The sequence below is a fragment of the Quercus robur genome, chromosome 3 (genome assembly GCF_932294415.1).
Source record: "Quercus robur chromosome 3, dhQueRobu3.1, whole genome shotgun sequence".
Taxonomy (NCBI): Eukaryota; Viridiplantae; Streptophyta; class Magnoliopsida; order Fagales; family Fagaceae; genus Quercus; species Quercus robur.
In genome coordinates, this window is record NC_065536.1 from 47305197 (window position 1) to 47332381 (window position 27185).

The following is a 27185-nucleotide window of genomic DNA, read 5'->3' on the forward strand; positions in this document are numbered from 1 at the left end:
TTGTTTCATCCACATAAATTAATTCATATGAACTAAACATTCTGCCTTCAACAAATTCTTCTTCCTCTGTTAATTTTAAGAACCAAATCTGATAAGACTAAAAGAATTTTTTTTCCCTTTAATCTATAAGAAATTTATAGAATTTTTATGCTTAGTTTTAAATCAAATAGGTTTAAAAGGATAAAAATATATAATTTCTAAAATAAAGAATTTCCACACACAAAAAAAGAGAAGATAAATATAATTGCAAAGTTAAAAGGGAAAAAAAATTTTGGATGAAAAGAGACTCAAAATTAGTATTAAAAAAATGAAAAAAAAAAGATTTAGATTGTTGGGAAATTTAAACCCCGGTTGATAGAATTAACAAGTTTTAAACCCAAGTTGTTAATTAGATTTATTACGAATAAACTTTATTAAAACAAACAAACATCAATATCATGCACAGCGGAATAATAAATAAGATAAGATATAATGGCCTAGGAAAACCAATGAAACAAACTAGTTTCAAAGTAAAAAACCTAGGGGAAAACCTTCTCGAAAAGCAATTCACTATAGTAAAGAGAAGTTTTAGATCTAGTACAAAACCTTTGTCCCTAGACTCTACAATCCCCATAGATGAACTTGCAACAGAAACCTTCTACCGCTTCAGAACCTCTGAACTCTTCAATATATGAACGCCACACTTTTGCACGGATCCCAGTACGTAACTAACTCCAACAACTTGAAGATGTTGTTGGCTGTAAAGTTCTTCACTTCATCAACAATGAAGATCAAGAGGTATTTGGTTACAAAACCCTAAGGCGCAAAAAACGCAGTAACTTCTTGCAAAGAGAATAAACTAGGTCACTTTCTGTATGTGTTCTCTATGTATGACAGCCTTTAAAATAAGCCTCGTATATGTTTAGGGTTGTGAAAAAAGAAACCATACACATACATGTCAGCTAGGGCCAAAAATCAGATCTAGAAATTCTGATTTCATAGATCTCGATAGATCCAGCTTCTGTCGAGTTTCATTCTTAAATCTCGATAGATAATGTTTCTGTCGAAATATTTGTCGAGCTTTAATAAACAGCTTTTTTTCACTTATTTCTTAGTCCAATCTTCATGGCTTTAACACTTAACTTGAACTCTTATTTCTTGAAGTACTAAACCCATCATAGATCTACCCAATTACAAGTAAAGTGCATTTTGTCAAAAAATTAGCCAATTATATAAAATATGTCCTTATCATAGATGATTTACATATAGTTTATTTTCCTAAGAGGTAAACTAATACTTGAAATAGATGCTTCAAAAAAAAATAATTGGGGAGAGTTTAGTTCAACTAAAAATCTATTACCTAACTTTCAAGAAATTAAAAATTCCACTCCAACTAAAATTCTATTAATATAATTAATAGTTAGGATTTTTTATAATTTAGATAAGAGTATAACTCTTTTATTTAAGTTTCAAGAAATTTAAAATACTATTATCAAAATTTTAAAAAATTTAAAATAAAATTTTTATATTTATTTTAATTAGTTTAACCATCCATTATAATTGTGTATTCTTATATAAATTGTCAAGTGGCTCAGCGTATTCATGAATTATGATGGTTAATTTAAAGTTTTAAAAGACTCACTAATTATTATGATAGTTGTACAATTTCTTTTTTTAAAACAATAAAAAAATTACTCAAAAAAAAAAATTTAATTTGACAGGTGCATCACACTTGTATATTGCTAGTTTTGCATCAAAAGTTAATCAAATTTTGAGTGTACTCATATATATTGAGTTTAAATATATATAAAATAAAATAAAATAAAATTGTAGGCATCAAAAATAAAATATATAAACAACTAAATAAACTTAAATTTTTTTTAAAACTCACTGTTTCAATTTTTGTTATTCAAATGCCATAAAGCTCTTGGCACAATTTTTTTTTTTTTTTTTTTTTATTCTTTGTTAGATGCAATTAAATTTCGACCTATAACGTCCAACATAATTATAGGGACTGGAATTGGATTGGTCCCAAAACCGGATTAGGCTCAAACCCCTGCGGCCCAAACAATAAATTTATAGAGCGTGGATAGAAAAACTAGATCTATCCCGGAAGAAAAACGATTAAACTTAACGATTCAAGACGATTTGACACAAATAAGATTAGAAAAATATATCCTCGGAATAGCTTAAGTAATTTGTATCATATGGTTTTCTTGAAAATAAAATTGTACAAGAGTTCCAATCTATATCCTTTCTTTTTCCTTTCCTTCTCAGTACATTTTTCCATGTTATATATTACAATTTTGGTGTCATCCTTACCACACATGTGTAGGTTAGATTTGGGGGATTCCTTCCTGTCCCATCCAGCACCTCCCAAAACCATCAACCAGTAGTTGTAAGGCTGCTTGATCACTGTTCAGGCATCACTTCCACATTAATGCAGCCAGAGAGTTGGTTGAGAGGCATTTAATGTGGAGGTAGCAGCTTTTGAAGATATTTGTTTACCTTTCTATTCTTATCCCTGGTCCAATGTCCTACCTTTAGTTGTGATGTAACTCCGAAGTAAGTCCGTGATGATATGACACTCAAATTTACCTCGGACACATGTTGCCGAGAAAACTTTTGTCCTCGAACGCTTATTGGACCCATCTCACTTTGTCTCTACTCCTCTCTTCATTTTATTCCCCTCATAACCTTATTTGGGTCTCCTCGGATGGTCTAACGTCCTCGAATAGGGTCATAGGCCCAATTAATACTATTTTAACAATACTTCCCAATTAATTGGCCCCCACAATAATTATTTCTCTTTTATGAACAGGAGAAAACACTAATTGAATTTTAATCTAAGCAGAGTTTAAATTTCAAATCTCCTATTAAAACATAAGATATTTTACAAGTTGAATATATATATATATTCGTGAGTTTTGATATTCAATTCACGAACCACTTTATTTCTTTTATGGTTGATAAAGACTCATAGTTGGATTAAGTCTATTTAAAAAAAGCTTGATTAAGGAATAAGATTAAATATCAGTTTTATAAAGCTTTGACTTTCATTTCACCGGCCATATGACGTTTGCTATCAGTTTCTTCGACATATATGAAAACCAATCATACCTAGCTAAGGGTATTTTATGGGTCTACCCTCGCAACGCTACCTATGTTTCAAAATAATGAAAGTGTTTTCTAATATTCTGTTCAGGTTTTATGTTTAAAATAATTAAAGTATTTAAATCTTATAGGAGTACTAATTTGAACATTCTCCATAATGTGGCAAGCATTGTGTCAGCAATGATCAATGCAGTACGTACTTTATTATTAATTTATTACAAATAAGAAGATAATAATTTATATGACTGCAATATGTTAAAGAGTGATTATGTAATAGATGGTTCCTTTAATTTAATTGATAAATTTTTTAGTCATTAAACAATAGATTTGGGGTTTGAATCAATATTTTGAATTTGAATTTTATTTCGATAATCATTTCCGTTTGGCCATTGGAATAAAATATTTCAATACCAATGTAATATTTTGGGATTACTATAATATATATTTTTATTATTGAGCTAATATTTTTAAATTGAAAATATAATAAACAAAAATTCTAACGACGGGAATTGATTGGTTGTTTTTTTTTTTTTTTTTTTTGAGAAGGAGATTGGTTGTTGTTAATTGGTTACACTACACAGATTATGTATCTGTCCTTACATATTATATATAATAGCTAGTTTTTCACCCTATACATATACATAGATATACTTAAAGATATATAATAAGATGCATATTATAATTCTTATATATATAATTTAAATACTATTAATAGCCATTTTTATATTTTGCTAACTCTTTAAAAAGTCTTGTAAGAATATTATTATGTATAAAATGTAAATTGTCCATGTCTATTTCTTTTATTACTTCTTAATTTTTGTTATTGCAAAGCACCTTTTTTATTTTTTATTTTTTATAATTCATTTATTTTAAACTCTTTGATTTTTATACGCAATAACTAACTTGAATAAATATTTATGATGTGGTTCCACATTTGATTCTAAAATTATGAAATAAAACTCTCAAAAAATAAATAATTTAGGACACATGGTGTAAAATTGAACTCTAATTTGAAATTCTAATTGAACTTTCTCTAAACTTCGCCTATTAATATATATATATATATATATATATATATAGAGAGAGAGAGAGAGAGAGAGAAGTGTGTAACTCGTGCATATGCGCGTATACATTTAAAAACAATCACAAATTGCATATATATATATATATATATATATGTATGATTTAAAATCTAATCGGATTTAGACTCTTTGGTTTTTTAACCCAATAATTCACTTTTCACAAAAATTAAAAAATTAAATGAGACACATGGTGCAAAATTGAATTCCAATTAAAATTTAGTTTAGAATCTAACTGAATTTAGACTTTTTGATTCTTGCACCTAATAATTCACTTGACACATAAATTTAAAAATTAGATGAGACATGTGGTGCAAAATTAGAGTCTAATTTAGAATTTAATTATACTTTCTCTCAACTTTAGCCATTAATATATATATATATATATATATATATTCCACACTGACTGGTAATACGAGAAAAAAATAGTTCTTTTCTCAAAAAAAAAAAAAAAAAAAAAAAAAAAAAAAAAAAAAAAACTTTGAAAGGGTATTTATAAGTAAGGCACCTTCCGAGAAGCTTCATTTCAACTTAAACATTGTTTCATAAATTTAAAAATAAATAAATAAAAACCTTAAACATTGAAAAGCCTACCTTCCCCACATGACTCTTATCTTCATTTCTACTTATTACCTTTTGTTCCCAATTATTTGACACTCCTGCATTTGGCATCAGTTTATTCAAGATTTTACTAATTGATTTTTGTTGAAAGTATATTGAAGTATACTTGTACTCTGTACTTTGGAAAAGTGAGCCAAAAAAAGAGATTTAAAAAAATTATACATAAAAGTTAAAAATTAAAAGCTAAACAAAAAAAGGTAAAGGCAAATGAACACCCATCTTCATCTTCTTTTATTTTTTCATTATCACAGAACATATATCAGAGTATTATCTCAAACTCTATCCTCTCATGATATATCATTTTCCATTTCACCTTCTCTTGGTTCCACAACTTCCTACTAGCCGATCTTCTCATCCTTTTCATTTCATCTTCTCTTAGTTTAGCAGTTAAACTTTGTAGGCAATCTTCTCATTTGTTTCATTTCACCTCCTCTTAGATGCTAAACTTCATACCGGCCAAACCTTGAATTTCATCCAAAATTCACCAAAACAACCTAGAACACTTAAAACAGGCTGAAATGGGCCAAAAGTTTATCTAAGATGGAACATGGGGGTTACTATTCCAGTTTGCATACCAATACGTAATAATCTGTCTGTTTTGGGAACATAATGGAATTCAAAACTATAGTTCAAACCTTGTTCACATCAAAAACTAGGTGTATTCGTGTTTTGGCTTGATAATAAAGAACAATCATCATGGGGCAGATGTCATAGGTTTAAATTCTATCCCATCCAAATAATAATAAAAAGTGTTTTTGTGATATAATCAACCAACATAACAACATTCAATCAATGATCTTGGAACCTAGTGGTATATATTTATAAAATTATAAATTCAATACATGTGGACACAAAGCTTTTGGTTAAAATAATTTTAATCCACTGATTTTTGTTTTTCCTATTTTTTCTCTTTCTCACAAGCACTATCTTGTTGTCTACCAAGCCTGCCCTAGGACTAGGCTACTTAAAAAAAGATATAAAAAAAACTTATTGATATTAAAGATATTTCAAATTTACTACATAAGTTTTATAAATTGATGTGTCACCAACCATAAAAAGTAATTCATATGCTTATTTATTATCTTGCTGAAGCACTACCAATTAATCACATTCAATGATGCATCAAATTTTTAGCTTTTTGTAGTAAAATTATAATAACTTTAGCATTTTTCCAAAAACATATGGATTAATAGAAAGGGAAAAACTTAAGTATAGTACTTAAGTGTTGTTTCTTATGTTCTCCTTTTAAGATTTTGCCACATGGCTTTTTTCTCATGGAATGGAAGTATACTATTTTTAGTTAAGTACAATCACATGGCAAAATCTTAAAGGAGAACCTAAGAAATAACACCTAAGTATTGTACCTAAGTTTTGTCCTTAATAGAAATCCTACAATCACCATTAAATGAACTAGCTTATAACCCATACATGTACAGGGATGCACATATAAATAATAAATTCGAATTGAGTCTTTTCATATTTTATGCCCCACCCTCCCTTAAAAGTTATCATGGCTTTTGAGTGGAGTTGTGGTGTACTTTTGTATTAAAACCCCTTTTCTCTCTCTCCTCTACGTGTGTGTTTGTTTCTCAAAAAAAAAAAAAAAAAAAAACCATGAATTTACATGTTATTATACATATATAATTAACACACAATTAAAGTAACATTGAAAGGACTCAGGTGTATTTAATATATAGAGACACTTGGCATCAAATAATAAGGCAATTAAAAAGACATTTGGCATAAAATTGGAGTGCAATTAGAATCTAATTTGGATTTTTTAATAGTTGGGGTGAGTGATTTAAACCTTGAATGTAGGTGTAGGGACACGATTATTTAACGGCCCAAGAATGACATTGGGCTCGTACATCAAAGATCCCTCACAATATGATTTGTAGAGAATGGGCTTAAAATGCTTGCCTTTGATCGCGGGGCAACGATCCGGACCTGATTTTAGGGGGGCTCATGTAGAAAGGGGTTCGGCCTGAACATCCAATCCCTACAACATCGTAGCCTGAAGGGTTGGACTCCTCGGACTTAGTCCGAGGAGCATCAAGTTCTTCCTATTCTTCTCCTCTTTTTCCCCCCCCCCCTTTTTCTTTTGGCTTTCGCTTCCTTTTATACTCGTATTCCTTTCTCTCTTTAGGGTCCACGTGTAAGCTTTACCTTCTGGGAAAAGGACTTGTCCTATCAGCCCATACCTCAAGTGGTTGGGAGTAGACATAAAGGTTGAATAGCATGGTCAAGAATAGGGGCCTGTCAGGCACAGAGTTCTCTACTACAGTATTGGCAGTCTTTTCACTTATCTTATCCCTGCATTAAACTCATCATTGACAATAGGTTTCCTCAGATCAGGCCTTGGGCCTTGATATAGAGCGGGCCTGGGCCATGAATTTTCTGGCCCCACAATAGCCCCTCAAAATCCTGCTGCCCGACTTTTAGTTAGGGAGGAGGGTTTTGGTGACTTTGGGCCCACATCACGGCTCGTTCAAGTTCTACACTCCACTCATACTTGTATTTTTACATTCACATGGGAGACGTGCCAAGTCAAGAGTCATCCCTTCGTTCGCGTGAGTACTCTGAAGTTTCAACAATCGAAGCACGCCTTCCCGAGGATCTTGAGATCTTACGGTTGTGGATGGTGTGGGAAATTGAGCCAGAGCTACCTTGTCTGCAGCGCGTCTTGGGAATCTGCTTAAATTAAATTAAATGACATCTCCTTACCCGTTATATAAGTAGGACAGGCGGTTGCTCTCCTGGCATATAAACCCTTCTGCTCTCTTCAGAATCATAACCCTTTGTCCATAACCATTTCCCTCCTCCAGTGTCATCTTCCCTTTGCGCCATATGTTTGAGGCTTGGGTCGAGGTGGAGGAACTTCACCCGCCACAGAGGCACCGGACCCTTCCAAGACGTAAAGTGATGTGGTCTGGGCAGGGGAGGCACAGATTTAAGGTGTCCTCCCACTTGGACATGGTGGGAACGATACCCTCCCTTCTTTTAGTCAAAATCTGAAGCAAGTTCTGGTCACACCAGATTTTTGGTGTGTCAAACGAAAGATTTTCCGCCATCAGCGCCGTCTGCCTTGTCGCAGGCAAATTTTTGTGTAGGCTCCTCAACTTCCGGTTCCCAGCACCTTTTCTTCAATGGTGTGGGCCTCAAGTTGGGTTCCCTGCACCTTTTCTTCAGCTGCGCTAGCCTGAAGCTGGGCTCTCTACACCTTTTCTTCAATGGTGCAGGCCCCATGTTGGGTTCTTTGGCTGCCAGTTATGGGCATGTAAAAGTATTGAGGAATGGTTTTCCTTGAACAAAGTCTTGAAGCAGCAGCCAACCTTTCCTCTGTACTACCTCCTCGGCTTTATCTTATTCTCTTATATCTTTCTTTTTGATTATGTAGTTAGCTTTAATATAAGCTGATTCCAGCTTTTCATTGTACGCTGTACTATTTCTTTGTTTTAATAAAAGGGGAATTTATTTACTTGTTTTGAATATTTTTCTTCTTTTTTTTGCAACACTACTTTGTGAATGGGTGTGCTCCATGTGTGTTTTTCTTCAATGATACTTAGAGCAGGAAACCTGGACACATAATCCAACTAATTCTAATTTACCGACATTACCAGGCATAATAACGATAATTCACAGTAAATTAAACTTAGGAAACTAACCTGAGATAACAGTTGAATATTCTGTAATAAGTGCGAGGAGACTGTCCGAGAACGATAAACTCTAAATAATTCATCCGAGGGGGTAACCGAGCAGTAAGGGACTCCGATTGTGTTTTTGGTAACATATTGCTCTATATTGCATCAATCCCTTTGGTACTGAGGATCCGAGATTAGACTTGAGAATCCATGCAGTTTAGGAATTAACCCAATTGTTAATGGAGAGTTCTCCTTGGATAGATTCTAAGGTCCATGTAACGTAGTTTTTCTTTTCAAGTAGTTGGTTTCCCCATAGGCTTGAGTCCGAGGACCATACAAGACCTTGGTTCTGTCCAAAACTTGTCGTTTTTCTTCTGAGTACTTGATTTCCCCATAGGCTTGAGTCCGAGGACCATGCAAGGCCTTGGTTCTGTCCAAAACTTGTGATTTTTCTTCTGAGTACTTGGTTTCCCCATAGGCTTGAGTCCGAGGACCATGCAAGGCCTTGGTTCTGTCCAAAACTTGTGATTTTTATTTTGAGTACTTGGTTTCCCCATAGGCTTAAGTCCGAGGACCATGCAAGGCCTTGGTTCTGTCAAAAACTTGTGATTTTTCTTCTGAGTACTTGGTTTCCCCATAGGCTTGAGTCCAAGGACCATGCAAGGCCTTGGTTCTATCCAAAACTTGTGATTTTTCTTCTGAGTACTTGGTTTCCCCATAGGCTTGAGTCCAAGGACCATGCAAGGCCTTGCATCTGTCCAAAACTTGTCGTTTTTCTTCTGAGTACTTGGTTTCCCCATAGACTTGAGTCCGAGGACCATGCAAGGCCTTGGTTCTGTCAAAAACTTGTGATTTTTCTTCTGAGTACTTGGTTTCCCCATAGGCTTGAGTCCGAGGACCATGCAAGGCCTTGGTTCTGTCCAAAACTTGTGATTTTTCTTCTGAGTACTTGGTTTCCCCATAGGCTTGAGTCCGAGGACCATGCAAGGCCTTGGTTCTGTCCAAAACTTGTCGTTTTTCTTCTGAGTACTTAGTTTCCCCATAGTCTTGAGTCCGAGGACCATACAAGGCCTTGGTTTTGTCCAAAACTTGTGATTTTTCTTCTGAGTACTTGGTTTCCCCATAGGCTTGAGTCCGAGGACCATGCAAGGCCTTGGTTCTGTCCAAAACTTGTCGATTTTTCTTTGTGTACTTTTTTTGTATTTATTTGTTTTTCGAAGGTCAGCCCCTAGACCATGGCGGGGAGAGTTGGCTTGAGGCCGGAAGCCCCTAGAGCTGCCCGCACCGTTGGCACTACAGGACGTAGCCCCTGGCAGAAGTTTATGTCGGAACAACAACTGCATGTCGCCGGAGATGGAGGAAAACCCGCGAATCTCTGCTTGCTAGAAAGTTGACTCAAACGCCACCTGCGCCAACGCGCAAGCCTTCCCACAGACGGCGCCAATTGTAGGAACACGATTATTTAACGGCCCAAGAATGACGTTGGGCTCGTACATAAAAGATCCCTCACAATATGATTTGTAGAGAATGGGCTTAAAAGGCTTGCCTTTGATCGCGGGGCAACGGTCCGGACCTGATTTTAAGGGGGCTCATGTAGAAAGGGGTTCGGCCTGAACATCCAATCCCTACAACATCGTAGCCTGAAGGGTTGGACTCCTCGGACTAAGTCCGAGGAGCATCAAGTTCTTCCTATTCTTCTCCTCTTTCCCCCCCCCCTTTTTCTCTTGGCTTTCGCTTCCTTTTATACTCGTATTCCTTCCTCTCTTTAGGGTCCACGTGTAAGCTTTACCTTCTGGGAAGAGGACTTGTCCTATCAGCCCATACCTCAAGTGGTTGGGAGTAGACATAAAGGTTGAATAGCATGGTCAAGAATAGAGGCCTGTCAGGCACAGAGTTCTCTACTACAGTATTGGCAATCTTTTCACTTATCTTATCCCTGCATTAAACTCATCCTTGACAATAGGTCTCCTCAGATCAGGCCCTGGGCCTTGATATAGAGCGGGCCTGGGCCATGAATTTTCTGGCCCCACAGTAAGGATGACAATTTTGCCTACCCTCATCTTGATCCACCCACCTTGTTTCGCCTCGCACGGGTTTTTCCCCCTTTTAAAGGTAGTGGGGTGATAAAGTGGAAATTATATTTGAAGAATTAGGCAATGTGTATTTTCTTATGTTTTAGGGGTTTGGATCATGTTTTTATGTATTAAACTATTAGTGTTAAAGACTTGGTTATATTACTAAGTATTTAAAATTTTAAATACATGGATATTAAGACTTCTTGTTTTTGTTGTGATATTTTCTTGTAAAATAATGTGGGTAATCTTATTCATTATTTGTTAAAAAATAGTTTGATTTGATATGATAAATTTATTTATAATTTCAAATATATTTATATTAACGAATCTTTTATATATAAAAAAGTATAATAGGGCAAGGTCTCGCGGGGCCCTAAGGGTAGGGATGGGACAAGGAAATTCACCCCATCATGCAGGAAAGGGGTGAGGACCCCATCCTTTGGCCTTAAATGAGACAAGACTAAACTATACGGAACAGGGGTGAAGACCCCATTCTTCAGCCTCCCCCTCCAAAAAAATTGTCATCCCTACTTGAATGTATCCATTAGAAACATTAAGAGAGGTATCAATCAATTGAACAACATGACTCTAATTGGTTGATAATTGTAGATGATAGTTTTGCAAACCCTTTTCTTTATTCCTGTTTAAGGCCATTAGTGATTTTTTGACTTTATAGTATTGATTAGGCTCCTCCTAGCTAGCAAGAGGAAACTTCATATAAACCTCTTCTATTAAGTGATCATGGAAGAGTGCAATGTTGACATCAAGTTGTAGGAAGTATCAATTATGATAGCAATCGTAGCTAAGGGAGTCCTCATAACCACAAACTTAGCTATTGGGGAGAAGGTTTCCAAAATAATCTAAACTAACCTTATTTTTTGTGTTTAAATTTGTGTATTTGACATCTCTCTTTTTTTTTCTTTTTCTTTTTTAAGTTAGTGTTGTTTGGATATCAAGAGAGAGAGAGAGAGAGAGAGAGAGAAGGATGGTAAGAAGTGGAAACTAAATGCTTAATAAATGAGGTATTTTTTAAGCAATTTTCTTTTCAATCTTATTTTTATGTGTTTTAATTTTTGAGTTTAAAGTATAATTTTTTTTATTTTAGTAATTGCAATTTGGATGCCAGGAAAGTGTGGGAAAAGAGGAGAGACAGACGAAAGTCAAATGTGTTAAGAAATATATATATATATATATATATATATATAAAACTTTAATTTGACTGTTTATCATATTAGAATTTTCTAGCCACCACTTAACGGCAATAACTATTTTAATATAAGACTAAAGATTAAGAACTAAAATTACACATTTGAAAAGATAAGGACAATTTTTAACATAGGATAAATGTTAAGGATCAAAATAGTAATCAAACATTTTTTTTTCCATCCCTAGTTTTCTCAAACCTTCAAAGCATGATCTCTCCAAAAAAAAAAAAAAGGCTTATCCAAGTTGTAAGGCTTGTACACACAACAAAGTACTAAACATCTACCAAGGTTTTGAAACCCAGATCGGACCGTACGGTCCGACTCGGAAAACTTTGAACCGGCCATTTTTATGGTCGGTTAAACATGAAGAACCGTTCCATACAAAAAAAAAACAGTGAACCGTACGGACACAATTGGACTGTCTAGTTCTATGAACCATGATCGGTTCAGGCGATTCACATGGGTCCTTTGTTTCAAGCCTTAAACGGCACCGTTTTGGACTCTCTTCCCTGTTTTTTTCTCTTATACCACGTCATTTGGACTTTGGAATTGGATCATTCTCTCAAACAAGAAATCCTCGCCTCACTCTTTCAATCAAGAAACCCTCGGTAAATATCGGCCGAATTCGGCCGGCATGGAGTTTGGACCGTAAAACTAAAATCTCAAACAAACAAAAAAAAAAAATAGAAGAAGAAAGAAATGAAATAAACAAACGTACCTTACAAAAAAAATAAAGCTAAACAAAAAGCCACGGTGAGAAGTGAGAAACTTGAGTGAGAAGCGGAGAAAAGTCAGATGAGATGAAGCACTAACTGGTAAGTTGAAGAAGACGCACGCAAAGGAAAAAAGTAGAAGAAAGAGGAAGACAACATGTAATGACAAAGATGAGGGAAATTTAAATCTGAGAAGAGTGTGAAAAAAAAAAAAAAAAAAAAAAAAAAAAAAAAAAAAAAAAGAGAGGAGTGTGAGTGAACCAGCTAGTGAGGAGAAAAGGAATAATATAAAATATTGAAAATATAATTGGTTGGGCAGAATGCAAGTCAACTTTCAGTTTCATACTTTCATTTTGTTCGTCGTTTTTTTTTTTTTTTTTTCCATTAAAAGAATTAATTAGTATACTTTAATAAAATAATAGTAGTTTAAGTAAATGATCATATTAGTACTAAGATAACAAGTTTTATAAATGTATTAAAAATATAAATTTTTTTTGTAAGTAATAAGACATGAAATTATATATATATATTTGCAGTAGTTCCAAAATGATACACTGAAATGAGTTAGTATCGAATCAGTACCTAAACATTTTATTCCAATAGAAAAACCGAAACGATATTCATAACATTGATTTTATGTATTTTTGTAAGAAACAATGTGTAATGGATTACACATTGTTACTGTGAAGTGGTCAGTTCTGTGAAAGCCATTGTTTCTATGAAACCTACTGTTGGTGGATTACTTTCAAACCTTGGGATAGATCAAGGGCTAGATGATATAAAATATTTGCTTGATGAAACACTCGTCTTGGAGCTTATTAGTTAAATCCTTGGTGAATTAGACTATTTTAGTTAATTTTTCTATTTTTTATTAATTTAATATTTTTATATATATTTAAAATAATTATTAAATTAATTATGACGTCATCGCGGTTCGATCCCGATTCAACCTCGATTCGACCTCAAAATCCTTGAACCTCTTCCTTTTACGGTTCAATGAACAGTCTGGGTTTCAAAACCTTGTCAGAACCTAGGCCTCGGTGAAGAGTGGAGGTTCAAAGAAGACAAAGCTTACTCATCCAAAGCATCACTTTATTAAAAATAGTATCATTAATTTAACTATGAGACAGAGATGCGAGTGGGTTTCATTTAGTTTATACTTAATAAAGTCTCTAAACTAATGATAAAAGAACAAACACCATAGAACGGGCACCACAAATTCAAATCCTAACGTGAGATGTACAAATAAAAGAGATAGTAACAAAATTTATTTGGGATGACACACACAAGGGAAATGGTACAATTGATTTTTTGATATTGTTTTTAGTCTATGATTGAAATGAGTGTAGGTCCATTTTGGTGTCCAAGCAGATAAAAAAAATCCACGAAGTCACAAATACGTTGTGGAAAAATCAACGAAGTCACAAATACTTGTGTGGATTGACTTATGGCAATAGTTAAATGAATAAAAGGAATGACCTAGCCCCCAGCTTTCATTATCCAAGGAAAAATTAGGGAGAGAGAGGGTCCCACTTTGCCAAGTCAAATTCGACGAAGTTTTGGTTTACTGATTACCTGAATCACTGCCTTAATTTCACTTCAATTTGTACTCAAATGCCTCATTGAACTTGTGAAAAAGATAAATAATATTGCTGGCGGCCTCATGAATTAGTGTCATGTTAACTTAATTTCAGCTATATCCTGTGGACGCTATCAAAAGTTTATGTGTAATCTAATCCGATCCATAATGATCGAGAATAATAATATACCAGAATATTCTGCAATAATACAATATAATTAGCGGATTAAAAACCTAGGCTCTTCTAATTGGCTTCTGGTCTCTAATTACTTGTTCTAAGAGTAGTTGCTAGGGTATAATATTTTTCACAATTTTTTTTATTATTTTATAATTGTTAATATAATTTATTATAATTGAAGCAACACCGTTGGTTGGCCCACCAGTAACAATTTTTATTATTATTGTTATCACATGAGATTAATTATATTAACAATTGGGGAAAAAAATTGTCTCACTACTTTATATTGTTGTTCACTTCTTCTAGACATGACAGCAATAGAGAAAAATTCAAAGTTTCCCTCTCATAAACCTTTGTCCTTAGCCAGAAGAAAAATGACAAAAGTGAAAAGAAGTAGTCGCAATAAGATTGAAATATGTTTGTCCACTTCCATTAGTTTCTCCATTCACAGAAACTAGCCTCTCCATGTCGCTGTAAGTAAAAAAAAAAATTAGATAATTTTTATGTAGATAAATATAGGAGCTCTAGCCAGCGTTGACAAGCAGGCTATATTTTGAGAATATTTTAATCCCATTTGGGTTTTATATATGAAAACTAGTGGTACCATTGATCTCCATAGTGAGATATCCTCAAAAAAAAGAAGACATAAGTGAGGGCATATCCTGTGAGACACTTCTGGTTCATATCATTTCCCTTCTTACCCTTTTCTTGATTCTACAGTTCTTGGAAACACACAAATGGCTACGACCTTAACCTGATTCCTTATGGGTTCACTATCAATTTATGTTTGGTGAATTTTTGTGTACAACTTTTTTTTTCTTGGATTCTCTTATTGTGAATGATTTCAAATTTTCCAAATTGAAAGGTATGAGTAACACAATGAGGCCAAGGGTCAAGGTCTTGATTCATTTGGTCTATGACAGAGGTTAATTAACGCGTAAAGCCAATACTTCCAAAGAATTTTCCTTCCTCGTAGTCTTTGTTCATGACTTGAGCAGTGATTTGGACCCTGTTGTGTGAGTTTTGAGTCCATATATTTACCTTTGCTTTAACCTATATCTGCTATTTCCTTACTATTCTATATACAATTAGCTACTGTTCTGGTAACTTTTTGTACCAATGAAAATGGATGTGATTTACGAAAAGAAGAAGAAGGGGCTGATCATCCAGACATGGGAGCGATGCAAGTCCATCGGACGAGGCAGTAAGAGCAAATCATCAGGAACAGTACATGCCCTGACATTGAAGAGCAAATCGTGGTCTTCCAATAAAGGCACCTTGGAGCTGGAAGAAGAAAAACGAGCAAGAAAACGCAGAGTCACTCCTGAAGGTTGCTTCTCGGTCTATGTTGGACCTCAAAAACAGAAGTTTGTGATCAAAACTGAATATGCGAACCACTCTCTATTCAAGATGCTACTTGAAGAAGCAGAGTCAGAATATGGTTATGATAACCAAGGTCCACTTGTCCTTCCATGCAACGTTGATATCTTTTGCAAGGTCTTGTTGGAAATGGAAGATTGCCATGAAATTCATCAAGGATGTAGCTTTAAGCGTTATGGCTCTTATCACCTTCTTAGCCCGACTCGAATGGCTGTCATCAATCAGTTTTGAATGTTAATTTTCCCCTTGTCTTTGTTTTCTTTTTTCTTTTTTCCATTAATTTCCTGTGTTATAAGACTTCTTGGAGGGTTTTATTTTTGGTTTTTGTTTTTATAATGGTTATGTGGGAATAAATAAGTTTGATGTATCCTATAATATGTAGAATTTCACTAGAACATGATAAGCAGGAAACAAATCTTTCTATTTTTGTTAATAGCAACTGTGTTATGAAGTTCTTAAAGTCTTGTGTGTTAAGTCTTTTTAGGAGGCTATGTCATATGTGGGGTTTTTTTTTTTCTTTTTTTTCTTTTCTGTTCTTTTCTGCGAGATGCTTATGTTATGTGGTATTCAATGAGTTTGTTGAATCCTATAATCACGTACAATTTTGCAGTAGAAATCATAAGCAGGAAATAAATCATGCTATTTTTGTTGATAATTGTTGTAAATAAGTTTCAAGAGCTTTTTACCTCAATTGCTACCTTTTGACGCGTTCAACCATGACCTCCAGTCTTCAAATTGCCTCTTGCCTCTCGTCTTACTATCGAATCATGAAAAGAAAAGAAAAAAAAAAAAGCAACTGTTATGAATTTTGGTTTGTTCTGTCAAGGGACAACTACGTTAATTAATGACGTTTACAGTTTTGATTATAGCGTTTGACTTGTGATGGGTGGTGGGTGATGTTGATTTTATTATGCTAAATACAACTAATCAAACAAACAAGTTGTCGTTATTATCAAATTATCGTATCACTTAACACCAAAAGCAAAAGGTTTTAACTTATATATAAGTCCAGTGGTAACGTGCAGCCATGGCAAAGGGCCAGCCGCTTATTTACTAATAATCACAAGTAATACATATACTATATCATATTTAGGGCCTCCCAGCCCAAGGCTGACGTTTAAGATAATCATCAGATAAGTTCTTCCGTGATGTCGTGAGATGGGATTTATACATTTTACTATCTTTATTTATTTATTTATTATTCTCTTAGAAACAGATTGATTGTTTTTATTATTTAATTGCAGAAAAATCCAAAACAAAACAACTATGAAAATACGGTGGATCAAACGACCCATTCAAATTAATAATGGAAGAGAAAATAAACCTTGCTCTCTTGGTTAAGACCTGTGTTAAAGCATTACCTTACCTATGTGTACGAGGGAAAGAAAAGTTTTGCAAAAAACTATTAGAAAATTTTGAAACAAAACAACTATGAAAATCTGGAAGGATCAAACTACATCCAGAGTTTGTATCTTACACTTTAATCTCCCTCAATTCTATCATTATTGAGGTTTTAATTTAGCGATCAAATTAATGGCTTAAAGTTCAACTCTCTCTAACATTGGATTATATTATAAACTATTTTATAAATTTTTCTACAAACTTTTGATGTAATGAGTGGTTATTGGTAAATAAAAAAAAAAAATGCTAGTTGTAGGCCAAAATATTTTTTTTTTAGTCATTCTATATTTCATTTTTATAGTTGGGTCCCCCTTCTCTCCAATCAGTCTAGCTAGCTAGCTAATTCAAATATCAATTATCCAACCTAAAAACTTGACAAAAACAATAAAAATATTCACAATGATGATTGTATTTTAGCAAAAAAAAAAAAAAAAACCTATTTACCACTAAAAAAGAAAAAATCATGTGTTATTTAAGAAGCTAAACCTAAATTTTTTGCGACTACAGTAGCTTGGTATAAATATCAGTTGACTGTAGCAAATTGTTAAAAATAAAATACAATATATTATTAAGATTATATCTCTTCTTTCAATTAAAAAACTCTAATTCTCTCTCTTCCTTATTATTTTAATGAGTTGTTTATATTATTTTAAATGAAGTAATAAAAAGAAATAGAACATTTGATATTGGATGTTTTATAAAGTGAAGTGGTAAAATAGATAAAGTAGTTTTTTGAGGTACTAAAAGCTAAAATATTTAGCACCACCACTGTGAATGCTCTAACTTAAAAATAAAAATAAAATCCTAGCTAACCCAATATTAAAAAAAAAAAAAAAAAAAAAAACATTATTTTGTTTTTGTCTTTGTTGGTAGATGGTTATATTTTAATTTTTTTTTTCTTTTTTTTTTGAAGCTAGAACCAATCAATTTTCATTAATTTAGAAAACTAGAATCCAAATACAACACAACCACCACTGGTGGAGGATCCTCCTCCATCCAAATAATTTCATTATCAATTAATCTAGCAAATCTAGCCAAAGCATGAGCAACACTATTTGCATTGCGTCTAACACAATTAGTTGAAATGGAGCTGAAACCTCGTATCCAAGCACCAAATGTGTTCGTATATTAAACCAAGTCATGAGAGGTTTGGTTAAGCCTGAGAGATTGTCTTCATCACCATAGCATTATCACCTTCCAGAATAATCTCCATGAAGACCGCATCAATGGTAAACTCAAGTGCTTTACGGCATGCCAACACTTCCACTTCCTCACTATCTCGCATAGAACCACCCTTCACAGCTATAACAGCCATGACTTCGCCCTTTTCGTTCCGAATCACAACCCCATAACCTGATGCAGCTCCATCATCAAAACAAGCACCGTCGAAGTTTAGCTTGAATAACAATCCTTGTGGAGGCTGCCATGTCTGCTGCGTTGGGACATGAATCGGATCTGGCACACTCAAATGATCTTGTGCATCCATATACTCCCTCAAGTAATCCACTGCATGCTAGGCCTACCTTGAAGGATGCTGGAATGCACCTCCATACATGACCGTGTTCCTCTGATGCCATATCTGCCAACAAATAACCTAGAACAGGTTCCATTCCTTCAATGAAAGCTTCGCCATGAGACCTGTGACCAGCTACAAGAAATCATTCTGTTCAGTACCAGATTTTTGAAGTTTACCTAAACTCCCAGCCCAAACATCCTATGCCACCCCATAACTCCAAAGCACATGCAAAACCGATTCGGCCACTTTCTGACTGAAACAACATCTCGCAATCTCCAGAATGAGATTGTCCTGTGTGAGCAAAATATTAAGACAAGCTCTCCAGGAAAAATTTTGATCTTATTTGGAGCATCTGCTTTCCATAGTCGTGACCATAGTGACCCATATGCTCTTTGCTTCGACGACTCCCCAACATTTATCTCTTCCTTCCTTAATTGCTTTGCCACAAAATACCCAGACCGGACTATATATATGTCCTTCTTTGAAAAAGACCATACCAGCACATCTTGTACAACCCGCCTACTCAAAGGGACTTGAAGTATAGCTTCCACATCAAATTGGCGAAACATGGCCGTAATCCTTTCTTTATCCCAATGATGATTCTACCAGTCAACTAAATCAGAGACTCTCCAGTCCCAAATCTCCTCCTCCAGCTGGAAAAGAATTTTTTTTGTTGGGTGGTTTGGCAGCCAACAATCGTTAAGAACGCGAATTGAAGCCCCATTACCTACCCTCCAAAAGCATCATTTCCTCAAAATTGGTTGAGCCGCTAACAAACTTTTCCATACGTAGGAACTATTTTGGTAATTAGTCACTTCAAGAAAATCACACCGCGGGAAATATTTAGCTTTAAAACAGCTATATAACAGAGAGCTTTTATCCTACAACAACCTCCAACCCTGTTTTGCTAACATGGCTAAATTAAATGATCTTAAATCTCTTAAACCCATTCTGCCCTCTTTCTTTGGCAGCGTTAAAAAACTTTAATTTTTCCAGTGTATTTTTCTTTCCTCCCCAACTTGTCCTCACCAAAATCTAGCACACATAGCGTCCAATTCATCACATAATTTCCCAGACAACTAAAAAACCCCCATTGTATACGTGGGGATGGATTGAGCCACTGCTTTTATAAGAACATCCTTGCCAGCCCTGGAAAGCAACTTTCCCTTCCAACCTTGCAACTTTCTCCAAACCCATTCCTTTAGGAAAGCAAAAGTCTCATATTTTCTTCTTCCTATCAAAGTAGGCAACCCCAAATAAGCATCAAATTTCTCCACTTCCTTAACCTTTAATTTTTCAATTATCCATGCTTTCTACCCCACAGACACATTGCTACTAAAATAAGCAGAAGACTTCTCAAGGTTTATGCATTGGTCCGAAGCTTCAACATATAGCTATAAGGTATCAAAAACCACCTGCACTTCATCTTTATTAGCTTGACAAAAAATCAAAGAATCATCAGGAAAAAGAAAATTATTAAGAGATGGAGCACTTCTACATAATGCCACTCCATGCAGCCTCCCTTCAATCTCTGCTCTAGCAAGGAGCAAAGTAAAATCTTCAGCACATATCAAAAACAGATAAGGGGATAGAGGATCTCCTTGGCGAATACCCCTAGATGGAGTAATATTCCCATAAGCTTTACCATTGATTCGGATTGAAAAGGAAGGTATAGAGACACAACTCATAACCCTATCCACCTAAACCTCCAGAAACCCCAGTTTAATCATCATGCCTTTAAGGAAGCCCCACTCCACCCTGTCATAGGCCTTACTGACATCTATTTTAAGGGCTAAAGCCCCCTTCTTTCCCTTTTTTCTAATATGCATGGCATGCAAAGTCTCATAAGCTACTAGCACATTATCAATGATAAGGCATCCAGGTACAAAAGCACTCTGGGTAGGGGAGATTAACTGTGGCAAGATCAATTTCAACCTATTCACTAATACTTTTGAAATAATTTTATATATCACATTACATAGGCTAATAGGTCTAAAATCTACCATTTTCTCCGGTTTTTTTACTTTAGGAATCAAAACTATATGAGTATAATTAATATCAGGCATCATATGACCAGTATGTAAAAAATTTAACACAACATTAATCACCTCATTACCAACAATATGTCAAAATTTTTGATAGAAGAGGGCATTCACACCATTGGGTCCAGGAGCCTTTGTTGGTCCCATATGGAACAACGTTGCTTTAACTTCTTCACTGCTGTATGGCCTGGACAGCACCTCCACCATATCCTCAGTCATTCTCCGGTTAATTGTATTAAGGCATTCCTCCATTTCTGTCACAAGTACCTACTTTAAAAATATTCATAAATATACAAAGATTTTATATATTTATTATTTTTTAATACCATATATATGGATGTTTATTTGAATTTTTTTTTCTTTATACTCCGGCCTCCGCCAACTTAAAATCCGGGGTCCATCCTTGATTATAATATTGTGTCACATAAGTTTTTGAGCTCTTACAATTTTGCACGTTTTTATTTTATTAAATTATAATCCATACCATATATAGACCACATCTTGGAATATTATATTTTTTAAACTTGTAGAATATATACTTTTATGTACAAACACAATCATAATAATTAAATGTCTAATACTAGAATATATTTTTGATAACTTCTAATAATAGAATGTATAGTTTTATATACAAATACAATCATGATAAATGCTTATTTATAATCATCATATTATCAAATTTTTTAGTAGACAAAAATATAAATGATAAAACATGCACCACTTATCTACTGGTTTTTTTTTTTTTTTTTTTTAGAAACATCTACTAGTTGCGTATAATCATCACATATAATGTTATTGTTGTATATTGAACTACCATTTCATAGAGCAATGGCATCATCTTACTTAAAATTTTCTCCTTATTTTAGGATAATGACCTACTTTTCTTATTTTAGCTCATTATTTTTCAAAACACCCTATCAAATTCCTATTTTATACTATATTTCATTAAAATATTTTTTTTATTTTTATTTATTATCTCTCTCATTTTTCAAAACAAAAAATTTTCTTTATTTCACTTTTCAAGACACAAAAAATAATAAAATACTAATTTGGGGAATCAATAGTGCTTCCCTAAAGTAGCAAAAATGCAAAATCCTAAAATGAGTAATTAGTAGGGAATCTAGTGTGTTTTTATTTCCCCTTTCAATTTTCTTCCTAAATTGCTCCACTACCCTATTTTAGGGTAATTGATGTCAATGTTGAAGTTATCTTTCATAAGATTTTTTGGCATAGAAAGTTATCATTGATAAGTTATAAGGTCCTTTTGAGTATTGGCATCCATGATCAAAATAATTATATACAATTCTATGAGATTACAAATTTTATGTTTTTGAGAGATGGCCTCTAAGATTTAGAATACTGTTGTATTTCCTTCTCTTACAAAATAGTAAATTACACTATTTAAATTAATGGTGAAAATCAACTTTTTATGTAAGAGTAAAAAATATTGTTATACTTTTGAATTATGTATAATTTTTAGATGAGTCGCATCGCTATCAAACACCATTGTAAATTTTACCAAAAGTCAGATCGACCAACTATTTTTTTTAATAATTCCTATGCCTAGCCAACGTAAATCATAAATATATACACGACAACCACGCGTGCGATGCCATCCATAAATCATCAAATTGCGTTTTATTTATTAAGGGATTAGAAGTTTGCGAGAAGTTGGACGACTAGAACTAGAAGTAGACATTAATTGTGTGGTTAATAATAATAGTAGCAATATTAATAATATATGTCACCTAAGAAAAACAGGACACTGCTGCTCACTGCTTACTCCATTGATTATTAATTTACAATTAATTTGTCTAATTCAAACCCACACCTACGGCCTACCTTTTGCCCCTACCTCAAAAAAAAAAAATATATATATATATATATATACACACAAAATAAAAAACAATAAATAAATAAATAAAAAAAAAGAAAAGATAGAAAACAGTTTTGAAGGTTGAAGTAGCTGTACCCTGCAGACCGGCTCAAAACTGAAAACTATGTAGATAGTCACAATATTTTCACAACATGCCTGACTCTTGCCACATCACACACGATAACTCAAAAAATAATGGACAAAGTTTGGCTATAAATTTAGTTGCAATTTAAAGTTACAAGTTCATTCAATATCTTTTTATTGGATTTGAATTTTAACGAATCCTTTATTGGATTACATTTTCTTCTTATATTCCTGAACTTACAAAAGTTTTAGAAATTTAAAGATCAATAGCTATGTCATTTTGTAGCCTAAAGTTATGTATAAAAAATAAATTTATAGATCATATAGTAAATAACATCTAATTAACACAAAATTTGACGTGTGTGATAAAAGCGTAAGAACATGAAATTTAACGGTTACATTTTTCAAAATATATAGCAATTTAGACAAACTTTGTTAAAAAATAAAGAAAAATTTTGCTACAAAATTGGTTGTACTCAATATATTTTTATTGGAGGTGAATTTTGACAAATCTGCTGTTGGATTACATCTTCTTCTTATATCCTCCATACTTACAAAATTTCTAAAAAATCAAAAATTAATAGTTATGTCATCAATAAATTATTTTAATTAAAAAAATTTGTAGTTTAAAATTATACATAAAATATAAGTTTATAGATCATATAATAAATAATATCCGATTAACACAAAATTTGACATATTTATTGAGTGCATAAAAAACATACAATTTATTGGTTAGATTTTCAAAATTTGTAATTAAACTTTGTCCTAAAAATAATAATTTAAAAGCAAGCAAAGAAGAGAAAAACATATATAGATGATCAATTTACCATAAGGAGGGAAAAAAAATCTCAATGCACTTGTCACCGCTGAGTAGATTGGCATTCAATTAAGTCACTGACAGTATGACCCACACCTACAAGCTTCCCAAAATTCCCAAAACCAAAATTTTTCTGCTTCTCTCTCATTCTTTAATTGAAACATCCCTTGAATCTCACAAGCTTTATGAAAATTTTCAAAACCAAAACAACTCTACTCTACTCTCTTTCACTCCTTCTCATTCTCCTCTCAATCCAAACGGGTCATTAACGTTAAGAAAACACTAGCATGTGCAAATATTTTGTAGGTAGAAAGAAGTGATGCAGGTTTTTGTCACTATTTTAAAACTCAGAAATGCCATCCTCTATGAAAAATAACAAGTCCCCTCGTTTAGATGGCTTCTTTGCATCCTTCTACAAGAAATCTCAGTCAATAATCAAGGAGGATATGATCAATGTTGTTCTATCCTTCTTCAATTCAAGAAATTTCCTTGTAATACCCCAATTTTGTTTTTATGATTATCACCGCACCTTGTCATTTTTAATATAAAGTTGAGGTACTATATGTGTGTGCATAGTAAGATGGGAGAAGACAAATTTTGTGGTGCTACAAATAGGTGAGAAAATTAAAGTTTTAGTGCATACAATTTGGTGTGGCAATTAAAATAATAAATTAATATATAAAAGATGAAGATGTTTTATGGGCTTCTTGGAGACTAAAGAGATAAGCTCAAGTGGGTTTTAAACTCCAGCCCACTACCCCACCAAGCCCTCATCTTTGATGTGTTAAAATATAAGGAGGAAAAGATAAATTAGGGTTTTTATAAGAAAGGTTTTATCACTAAGGAGGCTAAGAGGTGTATTTTTTTCCTTGAAGTTAATTGAAGAGGCAACCAATTGTTCAAGATATGATTTCTCACCGTTAGAAACAAAGAATTAAGGAGTTAGAATTTTATCATGGAAAACTTTAGTGATGTGTAGATTGTTAAAAAGAGGTTTTTCTTGTTTCCTAGAATTGTTGTTTACACTATTAAATCTTGGATTGCCCCCTGCCTAGTATGTGGGTTCTTGAACAGATTCATGGAATTTCAATTCCTAATCCAAGAACACGGCTGTAAAACTTCATTGTGGTTAATATATATATATATATATATATATATATTATAGGATGGTTTTAACATTAGGATGGCTTTAACGTCATTTCATTGGAATATATATATATATATATATATATATCCAAATGGGGGGTAAGCTACAGACAGGGGGGAAAGTGTCGTTCAAATGGGCAATCTCAGTGCGGAAGCATAAATAGGTTACAAATGTAGTTCTGGTACACGTGTAAACTAGGGGAGAGAAGAAGAGAGCCATTTAGGTTTACAAAGTATTTCTGATTACAAAGTAAAACTGGAGCTCTGAGGTAGTGTATAAAACTAAGCCTGCTAAAGACTGAAGCAAAGAGTTCCTTTTATAGCTGGAGGAAGCCTTTGATCTGTTCAGGAGATTGCAGAAATCACGGAAGGTAAAATGCTTTTACTCTCAGGTGAATATCTTTCCAGCCGAAAGTAAATAGTAACTTCAATGATTCTGTCAGGGCACTGTAGAGTAAACAATAACTGGTCACTGTTTATGAACAGTGTTTTGTCCCCTTACTTTACTGAATAGTAACTCTGCACAGTGTTCTAAAATTATGTAGTGAATAGTAGTTTGTCGGCAGCTTTGCTGGTGCGGGTACTGTTCCTGGAATAGTAACTGGGCTGCAAAGGTGGTTCTTTAGCTATTCTGGGGCTTTTGGAACTGTTCTGGAGCATCCGGGAGCCGTTCTGGATCAGAGGCAGTAGGGTTCTTTCCTTCTGGCTCTTAGCTTCTTGGTTTTTAGTCAGTATCATGGCCAGATGGGTATCCATCATAAGGATCCCATGGATGATCGTAATCACAATTGTGCTCATGATACTTGGCATATTGATTACAAAAACCACAGTACAGGATAGGTTCATAATCTGCCTGTTGTATTACTAACTGCCTGGGTTCAATGTAATCAATTCTCTCAGTATGGAGAGCTGCTGAGTATGGCCTGGTGGTGAATACTGAAATTCTGCCAGTATTTCCAACAAAATGGTAATTCTGCCATAGCTTGCTGGTGACATCTATAATCTCATTATTGAAGTAACCTCTCCAGCAATCTGCAAGGGCATTGAGGTCTTCATTATGGAGATAAGAGTCTCCTTCATACCAGGGGCCATTATGAGTGTACCCATTGATGAGTACAAGATGGTGCGCAGGTTGGACAATCATCCAATTGTTTATGTCCTGGTCTTCATTATGGAGATAAGAGTCTCCTTCATACCAGGGGCCATTATGAGTGTACCCGTTGATGAGTACAAGATGGTACGCAGGTTGGACAATCATCCAATTGTTTCTGTCCCATTGTGGGAGAGTACTCCAGCATCTAATGGAGACAAAAGGACTGTCGATTTTTGAGACAACCTGTCGGACGATCTGAAGAAACTGGTTGATGTGATCATGGTTTGTTAGCTTGATGAGCCTGATGAAGCTATATTCAAACATCTGTGAAAGCCAGCTTGGATCTTCTTCAACGGACCAATCTTCATAATTGATTATTAGGCCAGGGAAGGGATGTTTCTTTTCATAGACCCTGTACTTTTCCAAAGTACTTTTCCCAAGTTGACTAGATGAAGGCATTATTAGTATCATCTGAGTCTTCACCATAAACTGGGAAATGGGTGATGACCAATATTCTGAAATGCTTGAACCATAGGTCACATGATTCAGACATAGCCTTGCTTCCCAAGATACGTGCTTATATATCGGAAGGCAAGTTGGCGACAACACTTCTTAGCTAGTTTTGAGTCTTAAGACTTAACCTAGCATAATCAGTGCCCATAATAGTCGTTTTATCCATTGAATGGATATCCTCTTTGCCAAAGAGTTGACTAATAGACATTCGGCCTATTTCAATTTCTGCCTCAAGATTTACTAGGTGTAATTCTAGTGCTCTGAGAGTTTTCTGGAAAAGGCGATTGTTGTTTTGGGTAAAGGCTCTTTGAAGGTTATCGAGGATAATTTTGATGGAGGGTGGAAGTTCTGTGTACACTCCATTTGTAAATTAGAAATTCCTAGATAAGACTTCATGTAAGGTGATGGCCACATTACCACTAGAAAATATTATTTTAAGCGGAACATGTTCTTGGAGGGATGTTGCTTCCCTGGGTTCTGGTCCAGAAGAACGCCTTCATGCCTTTGATAAGGAGAACCCTGGACAGGGGCTTTTCCTTTGTTCCTGCTTGAAGAAGCCATTCTCCACTTACTAGTGGGGCAAGTATAATAAGTTATTTGCTTTTCTTCCTGCCATGTATTAACAAAATGGTTATTTTTGAAAACATTTTTGTTAAAATCATGAGATGTTATGGGGCAAATACTTTTATGCTGAATGGATGAAATGGGACATGATGAAAGTCTATGAAACTGATTGTGGTTCAAAGATTCATCTTTTGAGATGGGAGTGGAGGAGTGATCGAGGTTCTTTTCTTGATTTTCTGAAGAAATTTTTGCTTTGATGAGGTTAAGGGTCTTAGAGATAGAGACTTCTTGGAGACTGTTGATGTCTTAAGGCTCTGGGTTTCTAAGAAACTTAAACTTGACTGGTTGGCCAAAAGGATAGGTAGTGATTCCTTCACTATCCGTGATGAAATGATATAACAGACACATGAATGGGTTCCCTAGGATGACCCTATCTGTCATATTCTTGACAAGAACAAAGGTGGTTTTGAAACACGCATTGTCTTGGCAAACATGTGCTTTTGGGATTTTGAATTCAATCTGCATTTTTCCTCCACTTGCAGAAGTTAACCGTTCTTTGGTTTTCC

At 34.1% G+C, this 27185-nt stretch overlaps 1 protein-coding gene across 1 annotated transcript; it reads left to right on the plus strand.

The window, feature by feature from the left end:
• Positions 1-14781: 14781 nt before the first annotated feature.
• LOC126718112 (protein SMALL AUXIN UP-REGULATED RNA 54-like) lies at positions 14782-15997 on the plus strand. The gene has a single exon (XM_050420189.1). The coding sequence runs from the start codon at positions 15304-15306 to the stop codon at positions 15793-15795; it is 492 nt and encodes a 163-aa protein (XP_050276146.1). The 5' UTR covers positions 14782-15303; the 3' UTR covers positions 15796-15997.
• The last annotated feature ends 11188 nt before the right edge of the window (positions 15998-27185 follow it).

Coding starts and splice junctions, on each gene's coding strand:
- LOC126718112 (XM_050420189.1), top strand. CDS start 15,304: ATGAAAATGGATGTGATTTACGAAAAGAAGAAGAAGGGGCTGATCATC.